The sequence below is a fragment of the Lemur catta genome, chromosome 4 (assembly GCF_020740605.2).
Source record: "Lemur catta isolate mLemCat1 chromosome 4, mLemCat1.pri, whole genome shotgun sequence".
Lineage (NCBI taxonomy): Eukaryota > Metazoa > Chordata > Mammalia > Primates > Lemuridae > Lemur > Lemur catta.
Genome location: NC_059131.1, coordinates 17,958,598 through 17,976,033, shown reverse-complemented (window position 1 = coordinate 17,976,033; position 17,436 = coordinate 17,958,598). Strand labels below are relative to the sequence as shown.

Genomic DNA, 17,436 nt, shown 5'->3' with positions numbered 1-17,436 from the left:
ATAGAGGGAAAAACAGAGAGAGTAAAAAATACATATAGAGAGCTCTCTTCTGGAAACCGCACAACCTCCCAGCTTAGAACGCACAACCACCTTGTTACCTACCTACCCCCAGAGTCTGCACTGGACAGCAGCACAGCCTGCTGTCAGCCTCCCCTCCCAAACCCACTTGGTCCCCCCAAGAGAAATAATGCTTGCCAAGGGGACCTACTGAAGTCTCACCCTGGATGAAAAATGAGGATGTATTACCAACTGAGCAGGGAAGGAGATGGATTAAAAAGTTGAGTCTCTCTCTCTCTCTCTCTCTCTCTCTCTCTCTCTCTAAATGGGGGGGGGGGGGCACCAATTGCTGAGCCTTTCCACCATGCTCTCAGCTTCCTCTGCCTCCAAGAAACTTTGTGACTCACAGTCTGTTCACAGAGTGAGGCAGCTGAGCAGCCTCAGTGATGGGTTAAATTGGGAACTTGCTCTTCGCCAGACACTCACCCCTCAGGTGCAGCCTGAGCCCCTACATCGCAGCGGGGGTGGGAGGTGAGCACAGCTCCAATTCTGGCTGGCCCTAGAATAGGGTCAGAGACCTGGGTTCTAATGGACTCAGGGCCATTGGGATCACACACGCAGCCCTTGGAGGGACTGGGGGCTGGGTAATGCAGTCCATTCCCCGACTGGTCTGGGTCTCCAAAGCTCCACTCATCAGAGCTGCAATGTGGGACCGAATGTGTTTTGTTGGTTTTTGGTTTTGTTTTGTTTTTCTCACACACACCTGCAAAACCGGAAGAATTACTGGGAAATTATCAAACAGAGCAGTGCATCAGTCAGGGTCTGGCTAACTGTTGCACAGCAACTGAGGGGATGGCTATGGACCAGGGGAAGAGAGGACAGGGCTGTGCTGCACCCAGCAGCGTCTCCGCCCCTCATCGCCGCGGAGGGCAAATCTGGAAGTTAGGGAACCTGGATCCCGCGGTCGGGCGGCAGGGGCAGGCGGAGGCCGAGTCCATCCAGGGCGGCGAGGTGAGGCTGCCGGCACTGGCTCGCTCTCCGGCCCTCTGCACCGCTGGCGCCGCCTCCCGCATCCTCGGAGCCGGGCACAAGGCCGGCGGCGAGCGCTCCGCTCAGCCCTGGACCGGCTTCCCGCATAAAACTCCCAAGCACAAACCGCTTTTGTTAATTCTGCAAACGCTGCCACACGACCACCTCCACCGACACTCCCCGTCTGCTCGGCTCCGAGACAGACACGCTTTCCGCAGGGCCCCCAGCCTCCGGCGGACCCCCGCCCACCGCCCCCGGCGCCTGCACACGAGGGCCCGAAGGAGGACCCCTGGGCCCCCGGCTCGATGCATCTTTGTCTTCCCAGCACAGACGCGCGCTCACGGAGCAGCCGAAACAGCCCGGCCGGGCACCCAGTCGGCGCCCTCGCCCCGCGCCGGGGTCACGCAGGGGGACAATGGTCCGCGCCCTGGAAGTTTGCGGAGTCGGCCCCTGCGGGCCGGAGCCCGGGCGCGCAGCCCTCCTTACCGTACATCTCGGCGGGGCGCGCGCCTCCCGGAGGCCGGCGTCGCCGCGTCGTTTCCAGCCAGCCCCCGGCGGCGCCTGCCTTTCATTCACAGCCGGGGCGGGGGCTGGCGGCGGCCGGCGGAGGCCCGGGCGGGCGGGGGCAGGCGCGGGGGGCGGCCGCGGGCGGGACGCAGCCGGGCGGCGCGAGCCCATTCAGCGCCCGGCGGGCTGCGACGCCTCCGCTCGGCTCCCGGGCCGGCTGTGCGCAGGGGGCGGAGCTATGCTAATGAGGCGCCCCGCCCGCCCCGCGCGGCCGCTCCGGGCCCCGCCCCGCCCCGCCCCGCCTCGCTGCGGCCCCCACCGGGACTCCCGAACCCGAGATGCGCCTTTTCCGCGGCTGTCTCCGGGCTGGCTGCGTCGTTCGCCTGGGGGGCCACCCACCCGAACTCCCTGCTCCTGTCGGGGTGCTCAGGCCGACAGCTGAGATCTCCACTAACCTGCGGGCCCCAGGAAGCTGCAGGTGTACCCCATCCTCAGCTTTGTCCAGGCTGCGTCGCTGAGCAGGGAGCGCAAGGACTAGGAACTGGGGGACAACCCTTCGCCCTTCCTTGGCTCCCTCAGCTAAACCCCATTCTCTAGCGAAGCCCTCCAGCCCTCAGCTGCACCCTCTCAGCCACTCTGGCCAGGTACTTGCTCCCGAAGAGCGTCCTTCCCGCGCTAGGTACGCAGGAAACGCACCCGACTCCCAGCCCCCAAGTGCTGCAGGAAGTCCGCTTGCTTTTCCTCTCCCAGATTTATACGTGCAATTTGCAAGCTGTGCCGCCAGGCCTCTCCAGCTGTGCCCCAGGGCCGAACTGAATTCCGTCTCTCCACCTGCCCTGACCGTGTGAGAAACAGACACAGGGACAGAAGGCACCTGCCAGGGCCCCACACCCTCAGGATCTCTCCTAGCCTAGCTCAGGACTTCACCACCGCTTCTCACCCGGCTGCCTTCTCTACATTTCACTCGTTGCCCTGGCCTGTCAGTCTCTGTTCCTTAGTTTCTCCTCTTGCCCTATGTTGAGTTCCCTCCGCCCCCTTACTAGTAAGAGAGGGTAGAGAGGTTAGAGAAGGAGGGACCTTAAAGATAGTGTAATGCCTTTCATTTTACTTCATTTAACCTTGTGAGGTTAATTAGTGTTCTACTTCCTAGATGCACTGGGCTGTGTGTGTGTAGGCCAGGCATCTGCCCTCTCTGAGCCTCAGCTTCCTGCAGGACCGTTGGGAATAAAAACTACATGAAAGTACACAGTGGGCTCTCCCTCTCTCTCTCTCTTCCCATATATATATATTTTTTCTTCCTTCGTGGCCCAAGGCAGGGACAGCGCCAGAGAGAGAATTCAGGTTGCCAGACTCCTGAAACAGTGCTCTCTCTGCTGTATCCCAAACCCATGTTTCCTATTTCTCTCTGGCCTTACCACCGCCACCCACCCCTCTTGCTGTTCCCAGATTTTGTTCCTGTTCCTTTAACTCTTTTCTTCTCTTAGCGGCATGCCTGCCCAAGGGAAACTCTGGGATGGTTCCCGGAGCACACATTTAGTCTAAACCCTCTGGCAACTCACAAAGAAACTCTATGTCTGTTCTTCAGTTCCAGGACCAGGCCAGGTGGCTTTGAGGTCTGCAGAGAGTCTAAGTTGAACCAGGGTAGAAAGGAGAATCTAGGGTCTAACTTGATCTCTGGGCACCTAGAGATACTCCCTTCCCACAATTCTGTCCAACACAAAATAGACCCATGAAACACTGGTGTCTGCAGGACAGAGGGAAATGCAGTATCTGTCTTCAAGGAGTGAAATGTGCAGGGAGCACCGGAAGAATACTGATAAAAAAACATTGCAGTGCAAGGAAGAGCACAGTCAATTCTGCATGAGAGGCACGGACCTATTTAGATAACTCAGAGGGCTGATAGTTTAATTCACTCTTTTTATCAGCTATTTATTGACCACTCTCTATAGGTGCCAGACATGGTGGATGGTACTTAAGAGAGGGGAAACATGCAAAAATTGTAATAAAATCTTATAATGACTATGGAGGCACAGGAGCAAGGAAGAGTTTTGTGAAGAAAAAAAAAGACTCAATGGGTTGTGAAGAATGGGCAGTATTTCCAAATGTGGAGATGATATAAATAATTCCAGCCAGAGGGACTGAAATTTGCCAAGGTCAGAGTGGGTAGAGGGTAGAGAGTGTGGAAAGCGCAACGTGCCACCCCATGTGGCCCGAGCAGAGTTGAGTGGGAGCAGAACGTGGAAGCCAGGTGGGAAAGGTATCCCAGGGCCCTGCCTGGAAGCCCTCATGTCAGCTCTAGGGGTGCCTGCTTTAGCAAATAAAAATACAAGATGCCCAGTGAAATTTGAATTTCAGATAAATAAGGAATAATTTGCCATTTGTGCCATATGCAATATTTGAGACATACAAAAAAATGTATTTTGTTTGTTTTCTGAAATGCAGAGTCAACCTATGTTTCATCTGGCAACTTTAGTTAGCGCCATCCCTTGGCGGGTGCCCCTGGGTTGCCATGACTGAACCTGGCCTAGAGTAGGCCTCCCCTCCTATGCTCCCAGTCTGCATTCCCAAATGGATCCTGCTAGTTCTAAGGACACAGGGATAGGGTCACTCTGGCCCCCCTACACCCTTTGGCCTGGGTGCTGTTTTACAGAGGGCTGAGGCCCTGCATATGCAAGCTTCTCCAACCCTCCACATTGCCTGTGAGAACGGTGAAAAGAGGCACCTATTCTCTGTTCTCCATGGGCTCAGCAGCCAACACCATCCCTGGGCTCTATGTGTTCAGTGGTGAAGGGATCTGGTCCACGCCCAGCTTCTCTGGGCTGCAGTCAAGATGTTTGGATAAAAGGCATGCAGGAAATGGTGCTGTAGCAGTCTACAGGAGTAGTGTTACGTATGAGAAAACAGAGTCTTGGAGGGAACGTAGTCTTCTGGTTCACAGTTTAAAACAGAAGAGCAGAACTCTAGGGTTCCAGTTTCCAGAATTGTGTGCCCACGAAGAGATGCTAAGCAGAACTCAGCTATTTAGGTGAACTATGGAAAGGAGGGAAAGTCAGAATTGGGATTCCTCTCTTAAATAGGTTCTTACTTTATCTTCAGAAATCCAAATCATGGTGATGGGTACGAAAGGAAGGAAAGAGGAAAGGAAATCACATTTACTGAGTGCTACAAATGCAACAGGTCTGTGCCAGGTGCTTTACAGGTTATCCCGTGTAACACTCCCAGCAGCCTTGCAAGGTCAGGGCTATTATTCCCATTTTACAGCTGGGAAACTGAGGCCCAGAGAGGTTAGACAACTCTCTAGTAAATGAGTGGGCAGAAATTCAAGCCCAGACACTCTGCCCAAGACCCATTTTCTTTCCACCACCTCGTGGGCATCGACGTGCACATAACAACACTTTACATCGAGTGTAGTGTAGACTCCTCAGCTATCTAACATCCCGCGCCCCTTCCCTCCTTTTTACCTGCATTTGCTCCTCTGCCTTGTCTGCATTTCATGTCCCTCGTTACCTAGGTTTGGAGGGTGGGGATTGGAGAGGGTCTCGGGCTACCCAGACCCAACCAGGTCACCTCCTTTCCACCCTCCCTCCCCCAGGCCTCATTAGTGGAGGCACTCTGTGGCCTTGGCCAGAACCAGGGGCCTCCTGGGACTGGTTTGGTCAGTCAGAGGAGCTAAGCCTTAGGAAAGGTTATTCTTCTTTGGCCAAAGTGCATCCTGGTTAACGTAGTCACTCTGAACAATGTCCCTTGCTATGACAGTTCAAATGATGCCCTCTGTCGTGAGCAAGTACCACAGGAAGGCCCAGAGTTTCCATCTGACCCAGAGGCTGAAGTTCTGCGCTGCAGGGAAAGGGAGGCTTACGACTGGGAGGCCATCTACAGCCACCGCATGAAACCCAGGAAGCCTCGCTTGCATTCCAGACTTCAATGTCCACAACACATCACCAGGGCCTGTCATGTGGTGACAGGAGTCTGGCTTCCTGACCCTCCCCTCAAAAAGCCCCAGCAGCTCAATTGTGTCTGTGCCAGAGCCTCTAATCTCATCAGCCCTGTGACTGCACAGCTCCTGCTCCTGGAACCAGCCTTGAGTAGACAACAGCTTCAAAGCTCCTCCAGAGGGAGGGAAGAGGGAAAAAGATGACAGCCCCAGGGGATATAGCATCTCTCTCTCTGTCACATACACACACACACACACATGAGACCTAGAGAAGGGCCCAGAGAGACCCAGAGGGGACAATGAGCGCCTGAGGATTGCCAGGTAGCTCATTAGCTGTAAGCCAGGGATAGAACTCAGGATTCTTGACTCCAGGCTGGGCGACTTGAACCCCCAGCACTTCTCCCTCGAAGCGGGTTAACTACCTTGACCTATTTCTTGGACGCCACAGGGAAAGAGCAGCCTGTAAAAGCAACGCCCAAGTATGGGAGTGGGTGGGTATCCAAGGGCTGAAGAACGCATCTCCACAGCACGCAAATGGCTCAGGAGCCCCGTCAGCAGGACACGCTCTTGTCACCAAGGTTGCTGGGAGCTGTCTGGGGCTGCAGGAGGGACACAGGAGGGCAGAGCAGGCTGCTGCCAGGAGACCAGGGCCTGGGTGGCGGGGTGTGGAGAAGGCTGCCACAGACCAGAGTCACCACAGTGAGAGTAGACTCTGAGGTATGGATTGTTGACCTGTTGAGGATTAAAAGCACGCAGCAGACTCTCCCAGCCATGTCCTCATCATGGCCTGTGGTTCACCCTGTGTTCGCTCTCCAGAGCAGGGCCAGGTCACCTTGCTCAGCTGCTACTCCCTATGGTCCCTGGAGAGGGGCCTTTCCTTCCCACATGAAGCTCAAATCCGTGTTCATTTGCTTCTAGTCAAAAGCTCAGGCATTTCTCTGTCCATGGCCCCGACTCCAATTCAGAGCAAGGAATTCCATCTCTTCACTCTGTCCTTGCTGCCAGCTGTCGGGAGGCACCTGCTTCCCTCCCATGTGTGATACTTGCCCTCCCTGGGAGACCCAGGGCCACCACACTTGGAAGGCCCTGAAGACCCGTGGCATTTCCGTCTCCTCTTCCTGTTGATCAGCGTGGCTGGGAAGAAAAAAGAAGAGACAGGAGTGAATGGCTGGTCAGCTAGGTCATCTCAGACAGCCAGATCTGGCTGTGCAGGCCGCGGCTAAGGAGACCTGCGTCTCCCCGCAGCCAGAGGAGGGGCTTGCCTAGCAGCTGGCCAGCCTGATCAAAGAATGAGTTAAACGAAATTGAAGCAGAGAGAGGAAAACATATCCCCAAAAATCGTGAACCTGGCTACTGGATAAGAATACAGAAAGAACATGAGAGATGCTGAACTCTAGGACCTGAAAATTGGTGCTGGTAGAGGAAGAGCCATAGGGCTTCGGTAGGGCCAGAAGCAAACTCTCCAAGGAAGTTACCTGGGCCCACCTGAGCCAACCCTGCCTCCTAGGCCTTGTTTACTTAATGCCTCATGTTGGCTTTGGACCCTGTGATCACCCCTCTTTCCCACAAAAGGATGCTGACTTTTACACTCACCTGCCAGGGCTCTGGCAGCTCTGCAGGTAGGAATCCCTGGCCATGCCCACTTCCCCCTCCCTGGACTCACCCCTCTTTGATACTCAGCCTCAGTTCTCAGCTTCTAAATCTCTAGCCTGACTCTCACTTTTCTAGCTCGGCAATGATGGCTCGCTTCAGTCTCATGACATGGCCCAAGGAAGGGGATGCTCAACAATTCTCAAGTGAAAATAATGAAGAAGCTCAGACATCTGTATAACAATATGCAGGTAACAAACAAAGTCAAGTTGAAGTTTGAGACCAGTTAGTATCTGCAGTCTGGTAGGTTAGGAGACTCATTCATACTTTAAATAATGGAACATGCATTTGTTGAGAGCCTACTACACACAAGAGACTCTGTTGGACACAGTGGGGAGAGAGAGAACACGAATGTTCCTGCCATCCAGAAAACTCACAGTCTAACAGAGAAAGTAAGTCAAGACAGAAAAATGATGTGTCAAAAAAGAGATAAGAATGGAGTCCTAGCAGAAGTCAAGGAAAGAAGTTCTACCCAGTGGGCTGGGAGAGAGTCCGGGAAGACATCAGGGAAGGAGTTAAACATGGAAAGGAGGGGGAAGGAAGTTCTAGAGAATATCATAACATGAGCAAAGGCAGGTATTTATGGAGTCACAGATATTTGTGGATAAAAGCAAATGGCTCATTTGACCGGAACACATGCTAACTGAGGGGTCTGGGGAGAGATGCAGTAAGAAAGCAGGTTTTGGCCCAGTCCCAGGTCACAGAGGCCTTGAGTACCAGATAAGGAATTTGGTCTTTATTCGGTGAGGAAGATTCTTCGGGCAGCTATGGGGACATCAACAGTGTGACATACTGCAAATAGGTGGAGGAGGATGAGGATCAGAAAGGGCTGATGGATTTGGAACTAGAAGTTCATCGATGACTGGACACATTTCCTCCCTGACTCATCACCACCTCTTTGAGAAAGATGGTTCCTGCTGTTAAGAGCACTGAGGGTGCACAACAGGGCTGTGCAGAACAAAGTCTCTCCCCTCCTCACCTTTCCCAGAAAAAGAATGGGAAGAGATTATAAAATTCATCTGCATCCCTGCGCATTCCTTCTCTCCTCCCTAACACACTGGGGTTTCCCACCCAGAGATTGGAGGCAGAGTCCTGATCACGACTCCGGAGGAGGAACTCTTCAGCAATGTGTCCTGTGTCATCTCTCAGGAATCTAAGAGTGGCAGGAGGCAGCTGGACTCAAGGCCAGCCAAGAGAAGAGAGAACTCAAATGGTGACCTTTAGGTTTAAGGGCTGTGGGAGGGAAAGGGCAGGAGAAAGGAATTAGTATTTGCCAAGTTCCTGATAGGTGTTACGCACTGCACCTAGCCCAGTACCCAGTGCCTGGCACACAGTAGGTGCTCAACACATACTCGTTGAATGAAGCATCTTACTCCATCAAAGCCTTAAAACAACCCTGTGAACTAGATTGGAATGAGGCAACTCGTTTTTAAAAGAGGCTTTCCCAAAGTCACATAGTAAGCGGTAGAAGTAAGATTCCAGTCTAGGTCTGCCTTCCTCCAAGCTCTCTTCTCTTTCTTCTGTTTCTCCCCAGATTTTAAGTAGTTAAGCTGAAAGTCTGTGATATGGCAACTGCTCTCCAGGAAACAGCTGTCCCTGACCAGCAGACTCCGGTATTTCCGTCCCATTGGCAGGTATGTTCCCATGGAGAAGATGGATGCATCAGACCATAACAGCTTAATACCTTTAGTACCTTAATACCTGCTGACTCTGATTGTTCTAATCTCTGGCTCAGGTTATCCTTTGGCATCCCAAGTGGCTGCCTAATCAGACCATTTCAACATTTTGGCTCTCTGTGTACTTACATTACAACTGTACATGAGCACTCTGGAATCATCCATTTCTTGTGAATCTACTTAACATGATACATCCCCGAGAGTCTGGTCACCTCTGTCCACTGCTGACTTCTCTGAGGCCTGCCCCTGAGGAAATCCTGCCTTTCAAACATTCAACGCCACTTACTCTACTTCCTGTTTATCGCTCTTTAATGAAGCAACAATTGCAAAAAGGTATCTCAATGAGATGTGTGAGTGTGATTCAACTCAAAGCAAATCATGTGAGGAATTCTCTACTTGCCTTAAAGTTTCATTTCTTCAAAAGATAGAAGAAACAAAGGAATGTAGTCTTTGAAAACACTTCTGACCAGCTTATCATAACTATAAAAGTTCTAGAAACATTTAGAGAGATAGTATCAGCTTAGGGTTTGTAATAGCCGAGGAAGGGTAAACTGGACAAAATAGATGAATATCCTAAGCCTCAGGAAAGCAAGGATCAAAAAATCTGTGTATAGCTATACAGATATACATATAGATATACATATAGCTATGATGACAGTCAGAGATTCCCAAGGGCACCAAGGCATACGAGGGCTGGCAGAGCCTTAACCAGGATGACATGGCCACTAGGAGGCTGTTGGATGCAGTGAAAGAACATCCTCTTTCTGCATTGAAGAAAATGGTTTCATACTACCAGGCTTCCATATTACAATAGAACAAGTGTGGCCAAGCTCTGCAGAAAAAGGAGTTTACTGTGAAGATACTGGGTAACACAAAGAATCAACAAGAAGAATCAGAAAACTAAGACATAATCCAAAGGAGGTCAGATAGCCAAGAACAGCACTAAGAACATGCCCCAAATCACCTGCTTAGGTTTTGGCCACGGGTGTTGCAACCACTGGTCATTTCTTGCCACCACCCCTGGGCCAGCTGTCAATGGACTCACGCTCCTGCTGCAGCTGGCACTGCTGCTACACTCATGGACCCTTGACCAGATGCTGTCACTGCAAATAAGCTCTCACTGCCCTAAATCTATGCATCACTTCCTCAAAATTCAAAGTCCTGGGAGGTGTCATCTGATTGGCTGAGGTAGGTCATATACTGGACTCTGCTGCCAGAGAAAGGAAAAGACATATCTTCCCCCATTTTTTTTTCATAGTAGAAGGATGGGTTCCTCCAAAATAGGAAGACTTGAATCCTAGGTAACCAAAATTTATATTTATTACAGTTCACCCAATATCCACATATACCCTTCTTTTCAAATTTCCACCACGTAAAACTCTGCCACTTAGTATAATGCAACAATTCCTCCCACAATTAAAAATAAACTTGTACCTTTCCCAAGATGAGCAAACCCTAAGCCCACTGGTTATTGAATTCAACTCTAAATCTAGGCTTTCAGAGTAATATCCATTGTTCCTCCTTATTTCATCATGATCTTGTCTCAATACCTGCATCCTATAAATTAAATTATTATGTAAATGTAACCTCTACCAACATACCCTATATTTAGCAGTAAACATGAGAAGGAGAGGAAAGTTGAAGGAATTTACTTATAGATAAATAAGAGTATACCAAAGAAGGAAACACAGGTAAAATTGACTTGGTAGCAGTAATTTCCCTGAAATTGGGTTAATGCACAGCCTCCATCCCTACCACCATAGCTACTTTGTTCAATCCTATTAAACAAGCATTGGGGTAACTTAGGAAGGAGCTGACTGACATCTACAGAGTGGTAGTCTGTTCATCTGATTAATAGGGTTCATTCCATTTGGTCATTCCACATTCTTCTTCCCCAAATGATTTTCCTCAAAGTAACAACATCATTTCTTATCAACAGGTCATTCAAAGTATCTCTTCTCCCCAACTATCTTGCAGTCTTGTTCTAAGTCCCTTGCTATAAAGCCAAAACACTAGACACTGCCCAGGACTCACTGTAAATTCTTACTTCAAGTTACCAATTCCTCAAGACAAAATGGATAGTGAGCTATGCTGTGTGTTCTGCCTAGTGAGAGGATGCTCCTTCTCTACTGTCCTTTAAAACTAATCTGAGTGGGGCTGGTACTAGATCTGGCTGGTGGGGAACTGCACATGCAGCCACAGATGTGGCCCGAGGGAGGCACAGCCATGCAGCAGGAGTGGGCGTACTGTAAGTGTGAGCAAATTCTTGAGTAATTTATTGTGCCTTTGGGACCTGCTTGGATCTGTTCTCACATACACTGCTTTCTAGTATGCTGCCAACCACACCCAACTTTGTGGCATTGTGGCTCAGATGCTACCAAGTTCATGACAGATAGCTCAAGGTATCATCATCACCGGATGCCCCATGGGCCACATTTGGTCAAGTCTCAGTAGCAGGCCAAGAGTATCTCCTACAAAGGTAACAGTTGATTACTGAAGAGGCGATGGATTAATGAAAAGCAATAAAGGTCTCCACAGTGATTTTCTTAATCAAGCGTGCCACACCTACATCCCGCAACTCCATCTGCCATTGATAACTCAAGCACCATTTGGATCCACTGGGTTGTTGAGGCCAAGTGGCCCAATCACAGAGGCTGCAACCTGGAGAATATTTTCTTTCTCTGGCTCCTACTCAAAACTGGGAAGTCTTTCAAGTCATTTGGAGAGCGGATCAGAGAAGCACACCAAAACGTGGTATGTGTTACCTGGAAAATCCAAAAAGGCCCCCCAAGCATCGTGCCTCTTCCCTAGTGATGGGAGTAAAAGGGGCTACAACCTGCTCTTCATTTTGTATGGGCTGTGCTGACATAACTGAGACCACTGAACCTCTAGGAACATCACTGAGGTGACAGACCCTTGTATTTTCTCAGAATCTCTCTCCCTCTCGTCTTTCCTCCTTATTTTGGCATGTGTTTTCTGGCAAGGTACCTCGGTTACTTGATACTTCCTGGTCCTCAGATGACATCATCATAATGTTATCAATACTGTAGACTAGCAAGACATCCAATGGGCTAGAAAGACAACCAGTGCCCTGTACATTTGATTGTCATACAGACAAATGACATAATGTTGTTCTACCATTCCTCCTCTAGGTGAAAACAACCTTTTTCTCTGGTGTTTCCAATTACTGAGACAGAGAACAAAAGCATTAGAGATCATTGCAGTCTTCTAGGTGCCGGGGGGTGTATTAGGAGACCCAACCTGAAACAGAAGATACAGCTGAAGGCATCACCTGGTAAAGCTTACAACAATGTAAGGGTACTAAGGACCCATGTTATTCTCCCAAATCCATCCACCTTCTGGACTAGCCACACCAAATAGTGAATGGAAGTGTAGTAGAACTCTGCACCTTGCATCTAACAAGACTCTGACAGTGGCAACTGTATTAATGATTTCCCTGGAGATATAGTATTGTTTTAACTGATTTTTTGACAGGTGAGGGGATTGGAGGTACTTCCACGTGGCCCTGTTTACATATAGGCCTTATTCCACAGGTCAGGAGGCTATTTCCATGATTCTGAGGATGTCAATCAAGTTCAACTCTAATCCCAAGAGCAGAGGAAATAGCTATGAGAGGGACTCAAGAGTTCTAGGATCCACGGTGAAGTAGAGCCTGGCCAAAATCCACTATGTCCTGATCCGATAGACCCTCACTCTGACCAGCGGGCAGAGTGTATTAAGCATTCTGAGGAATTAGTGTTAGCTCAAAATCAGTCTAATAATCCGTAAAATATCCTTTTTTTTTTTTAACTTCCCAAGTTACCCTGGTAAACGGCCACAGATCCCTTTGGGAGAGGGTAGAGAAAATACACATTGTCTATACTTGCTGCGGTACTGCGGGGTCGTTCCGCAGAAGTACCCAGGCCTTCCCCTTACTGCGTCTGTGGTCTAGAAAGTGGGTGTGGGGCTGGGACTCTATTAGAAACGACTTGAGTCAGATCTTTTCTCAGCAGACCTGGAGTTTGGCTTTTGAATGTTTTTAGCTATTTATTTTTTAAAATGTATTTTTAAATCCAACAGGATCCTAGTGGCTAATCATTTATTTTGGTACTGAGGACCCACGATCAAAAAACCTTTAAGGCCTGAAGCTTCTGGTTTTTGTACCGGCCTTGCTGCCTAAGATGAAAGTCATGTCCCCATGCCGCTGACAGTTAAGTGCCACCATTTGGCCTTTGCTGCCCCAGGATTTATCTGTTGCCATTAAAATCAGGGGAACCATTTCAGCGGCAGCATCTCCCACGGGCATTCCTGGCCTACTTAGGTAGTCACTAAAGCATGCTCAAAGATGCTGGCATTTCCTTCACCAGTGCTTTCTGGGCCGCCTTGGGGACACAAAAAGAGGACATATAAATGCCCTCCAGTATTTCTGTCTTCCAGTATCTTTGAATTCCTTCCTTAACATTCTACCACATTGTATCTCAGCTTCATTTGGCATCACCCCTCGTTGTGACCAGGTTTCAGGCAACCAACCAAGAAAATATCCAGAAACGTTTCTAGCTACTCAAGTCAATATGTTACATCCAAATTTCTAGAAAATATGTCCACATTGAGAAATTCAGCCTGAATCTAAAAGTTTGTTTTTCCCCCTTAGAAAATCCATTCCCATGTGTGTTCCCCCACACTAATGTTGATTAGCAAATCTTGGTGTGTGTGTGTGTGTGTGTGTGTGTGTGTCTGTGTGTATACCTTGGCCACAAGTGTGTGCTAACCATTAACTCTCAGGTTATACTTTATAATTGGCCCCCCTGGGAGTGCTGGTACCTAGTTCTAGTTATAGGTTTGGAGATAATGAGGAGTGAGGGGAGTAGAACACGAGGATAATTGGCTTCTTTTTGCAAGGTAACTTCCTTAGGTGCATCTCCACGTAAAGTAATAATGGCCTCATTACGTAGGAGCAGGTTCTGTTTCGGCTAGCAGTGGAGGCCCAGTGGGGTTTGGGGGTCCTCAGGGAAGAGCTCCCTGAATTCTTCAGCTATTTGAATACATTCTCATTCCAGTTCTTGAGGGGCAGCACTTTCCAGACTGATGCTCTAACTTTCATATAAGAGATCTAGTGAGGCTATGAATTCAGCTGACTTTGTAATTTGGTAACTCATGGAGTTTGGCTTTCAGTTATCTCTGTCCGTGGCTATAAGAAATGAGATTCTTTTATTTCAGTCTTAGAAAATACCTGCATGTCAATCTGTATTCTAAGTTGAGAATTTAAGGAGCTGAGCTTGTCACGTATTTTGGTTTAGCAGACTAAGGCCAATAAAAGAAGTTACACCACCCTGCAGTTTTTGAGTTTCTTTTGACTTCCCTATAGTTTATAGGAACAAATAGTTGCTTTTAAAGAGCAGTGATGGAGGTAATATTTATCTTTTTATTTTTCTACCATTTTACATCATGGGCATATTATCCCTATGTATTAACAGAACTTTTGCTGCTCTCACTGCTAAGCAGCCAGCAAGCCATCTCAAATTCCCTTTCTCATCCATTTCTCCAAGGTCCTGTTGCCTGCAACCATCTCAGTCAAGGTTATTGGTCCAGATACCATAAACAAACTCTGGCTAACTTAAGCAGAAAAGAAATTTATTGGAGTGGTGTAGGGTAGTTCACAAAATCAATGGGAAGTCCAAAACTTCAAGATCAAAACCCAGCCATGATCCAAGAGAGGATGGGTAGCCAATTGCCATCAAGATCATGTCACCAGAATAAGATCATCATCACTGGCACTGCCTCTACTGGCTACTTGGTGCTTCCACTTTTGGTATCACTGGCAAAGGACACCTACTTCCACATATCTATACCCTCAACTCCTACTACTGCACCAAAATTCCCACCTGTATCTTTGCATTACTCCTGCAATATTCAAAATCCTGCACAGTATCATCTGATTTACTGAGTCTCAATCAGATGCTCACTTGCTAGAGGACAAGGAGAAATAATATCTACCCCCTTTGGTTTCCGTGGTGGGAGGTGGAGCCCTGCCTCCACTTACTTTGGGATTCTCCCAGCTGAGAAGCGTGTTTAGATGTTAGGCAGTCCCACACTACTCCCCCCATAAAAAGTCTACGACAATCTTAAAGCTGAAAAGATTTAGAACAAACATCACAAAAAGAGAATTAAAGCCTAAGGTAGGTGAAGAAATTTATTTGAATTAATTGTTTTAATAAATAAAAACCTCCATGTTTGGACAAATTTCTTTATAAGATGCTAAGGGGACTTGGAAAAGCGATTGCAAAGTAACTATCAATAAATAAACTTTAAAATGTCATGAGAAACTAGAAGAGAGTTGAAATTGAGTTAACTTTATATGAAGGAAAATAGTGGATTCTGCTAATTACCACCTTAGTGTTGAATATTGACAACTGATAGAATCACCTGATTAAACAGGGTTGATTGTCGTGAACATCTAAAAAATAATTCATTGAGCACTCAGAGCCAGTATGAGTTTATTAAAGGCAAATCATAGTAACCATCTTTATTTATTTTTGATTTGACTAATAGATTTGTCTATTGGTAGACAACATGAGAATGTTATCGTACTATGTCTGTATAAAGTTAAATACACCTATATTTGCATTTAGTGTAAATATAAAACACGGTAATTGTAGAAAGGGTAGATAGACATATCTAGTGAAATGTACCCAAACTATTATCTCTACTTCCTTATCACTAAAAAACACTGAGATTATATTAAAGGAATAAGAAGATAAAAATCCACAGGGATAAAGAGATTGGAAGAGGAGACAACAGGACCAGCAATGACAAAAGATTTTTAGAAGGTGGAAAATAAATGGATGAGTGGTAACCGACTTGAGAGAACAGAGAAAGCTGAAAGCAAGTGACTACATAAGGTGATGTCACTGAAGCAGGACAGTCTGTGCAGCAGAACCCCAGGCAGGCTCAGGAACCAAAGGCACCAAGAACCTCAGAAGCAAGAATTTGCATTGAAAACAGGAAAATTGCGTTCTGCCAATTTAAATTTCTGATAATCATTTTACTGAGTTGCTTTTAAATATGAACTGACAGCCAGAAGTCATCAGACATTTGGGAAAAGCATCTAACATGAAAGACAGAAGACAAAACACAAAACAAACAGTAAGACTTGCAGGAAATAGAGACAAGGCAGGTAACAGAAGAAAACTTTATATTTAATACCACCAGAGAGAGAAGAGAAGATTCTGTGTCCTTGAAAGATGGCTCCTATTTTACATTGCATTTGCAGAGCCCTAGGAGTTTATTGTACAGGCAGAGGTAACCCATATGGATAGACTGCCCATGCCCAAGAGCACTCTGTTTTACTTTGTTTTATATATTAGGATTTTAAAAAATAGTTTGAAAATATTTTATAGGACTTGACTGAACCAATTAGAGTTTTTGATTGTAAGCAAAAACTAACACTGGATAACTTAAGCAAAGTGCAATTCATGAGAAGATTATGGGTAGTTTGCCAAATCAAAGGGATAGATGGAAAATCAGAATTAGAAAGAGCAGGAGCCAGGACAACCCTGGGTTCCTGGCAGTGGGAATTAATAGCCGGTTGGATCAGGGCACGATCACTGTGATGCATCAATTCCAACTCCTTTTTTGGTCCTTAAAGTCCTTGAAGAGACAGTTCAATTGTCCTAGCTTAGGTCAGGTACCCACCCTCTGGTTAGGGAAGTAAACATTGTTTTATTAAACAATTTCACTAAAAATAACACAGTGGGAAAGGGAAATTCTCCCCACTCCAAGAAAGTCAGAGTGATATTACCAGAAGAGGGAATGAAAACTAGGTAGCAAAACCCCAAATATCCACAATATTTATGGCTAAAAATAAGTTTGGAAATCATGCATGTGCAAAATTTTATTTTATTTTTTTTGAAGTGCAAAAACTTTCCACTGAAAGTATGTACAAACATGCAAGCAATCCATCCCTTCTTGTTGGGCACTAAGGTTGTTTTCTTTTTTGCTGTTAGAAACAGTGCCTCAGCAAACACCCTTCGAGCCCCAATTTTTGCAGATATCTTTAATTAAGAAATGGTAATTTTGGATGTCTATTATGATATCATTATAGACAAGATGGGGACTTGCAGGCTGAAGGACTATAAATGAGCACTGCTGCTGCTCCACGGATTGATGCTGACTTGCAGAGACGGCTAAAATGATGTGATTTTTGCCCCTGGCCTCTTTCTGTTCAACAACTTTATGGATGACTTAGATATTACATTAAAAGACATACTTATCAAATTTACTGATGACAGAGATCTAGGAATGATACAAATTTGGTGGATGACCTCAGAATGATCTGTACAAATGGAAACATTGAGTCCAAACCAACCAAATTAAAATTAGCAGGAATAAATGTAAAAGTTTGCTTAGGTTTAAAAAAAAAATCAATTGCCCAGATACAGGATGGGTAAGGGCTATTTGGATAGAAATTCGCACAGAACGGTCTGAGGGTTTTATTAAACCCACGGTTGATATGACTCCACAGCATGATATGGCTGCTTTAAAAAAAAGCCAGTGTAATCTTAGGTTGCATTAAAATGAATAAAACATCTACATCTTGGGCAGTGCTAGACCTCTGTACCTTTTCCCCTCGTCAGACTAAATGGA

The 17,436-nt window shown here is 47.3% G+C and overlaps 1 protein-coding gene across 1 annotated transcript in view; it reads right to left on the bottom strand.

Moving 5' to 3' along the window:
* The window catches only part of EFR3B (EFR3 homolog B), a 76,343-nt gene extending 74,763 nt beyond the window's left edge, over positions 1-1,580 (bottom strand). Inside the window, exon 1 of the mRNA XM_045549179.1 lies at positions 1,513-1,580. Within this exon, the coding sequence (XP_045405135.1) occupies positions 1,513-1,519 (7 nt within the window). The 5' untranslated portion in view covers positions 1,520-1,580. The remainder of the gene's footprint in view (positions 1-1,512) is intronic.
* Between the last annotated feature and the right edge of the window lie 15,856 nt (positions 1,581-17,436).